Raw genomic sequence first — 879 nt, 5'->3', positions numbered from 1 at the left:
GGTTCTTTGGTTCCCGGTTCCTCAACTCCCTAATCCCTCCCCCTCAAAACCCTAGGTCCAAAAATTAATGCCAAACGACACATTTTACTTCTCCATCATCCGTGACCCGGGGACGTTGGGTGAATCAGCTTTCTCTTATTACCGCGCCGTAGCTCCGGCGTTTCGCCGAGCTCCTTCATTAACCCATTTCTTAAACAACCCTCAATTCTTTTACGATTCCGAAGCTCGAGGAAACCATTACGCCCGCAACCTCCAATGGTTTGATTTCGGTTTACCCATCACTAGAAATCAAACTTTATTAACCATGATCCTCCAACAATTAGAAACCACTTTCCATTTCATCTTATTAACCGAATATTTCGATGAATCTTTAATCTTACTCCGCCACGCTCTATGTTGGCCCGATGAAGATATTATGGTTTTTACCCAAAATAGTCGTTTTTTTGGGGATATTCCTCCAATTTCACCTCTTCAAATGACTCGTTTCCGTGCTTGGAATGATCTAGATTGGGTTCTTTATACTCATCTCAACCGTTCCTTCTGGAAACGAGCCGAGTCGTTCGGCGCCGCGCGCTTACGGCGCGAGGTGGATCGCTTACGGCAACGGCGGGCGGCGTTAGCTCGTCGGTGTTTAAAGGGTGGGGGTCCCCTCCCCGCTCGGGTTATTCTTGATGGTCGTCTCAAACCTTTTCAACCCCCTGGAAGGGCTCAGATTTTGGGGTACGCTTTAAAAGCGGGGTTACCCCCCCTAGAAAGGGAGAGGTGCGCTCGATTCGCTACCCCCGAGCTGCAGTATAAGGATATTCTGGATCGGAGGCAGTTTGGGGGTGGGAATGGGGATGTTTAATTAGGGGGAGGGGGGGAGTGAGACCCCCCCCC

General features: G+C 49.7%; 1 protein-coding gene across 1 annotated transcript; it reads left to right on the top strand.

Moving 5' to 3' along the window:
- Positions 1–55: 55 nt before the first annotated feature.
- On the top strand, positions 56–827 carry LOC114819000 (galactose-3-O-sulfotransferase 4-like; the record flags this gene model as incomplete). The annotated part of the gene is made up of 1 exon (XM_029087129.1): positions 56–827. A coding segment is annotated over one exon (772 nt), but the record flags the coding sequence as incomplete, so codon positions are not given.
- Between the last annotated feature and the right edge of the window lie 52 nt (positions 828–879).

This window comes from Antrostomus carolinensis, unplaced genomic scaffold, assembly GCF_000700745.2.
Source record: "Antrostomus carolinensis isolate BGI_N321 unplaced genomic scaffold, ASM70074v2 C13042676, whole genome shotgun sequence".
Classification (NCBI taxonomy): domain Eukaryota; kingdom Metazoa; phylum Chordata; class Aves; order Caprimulgiformes; family Caprimulgidae; genus Antrostomus; species Antrostomus carolinensis.
This window is presented reverse-complemented; position numbering and strand designations above follow the sequence as displayed.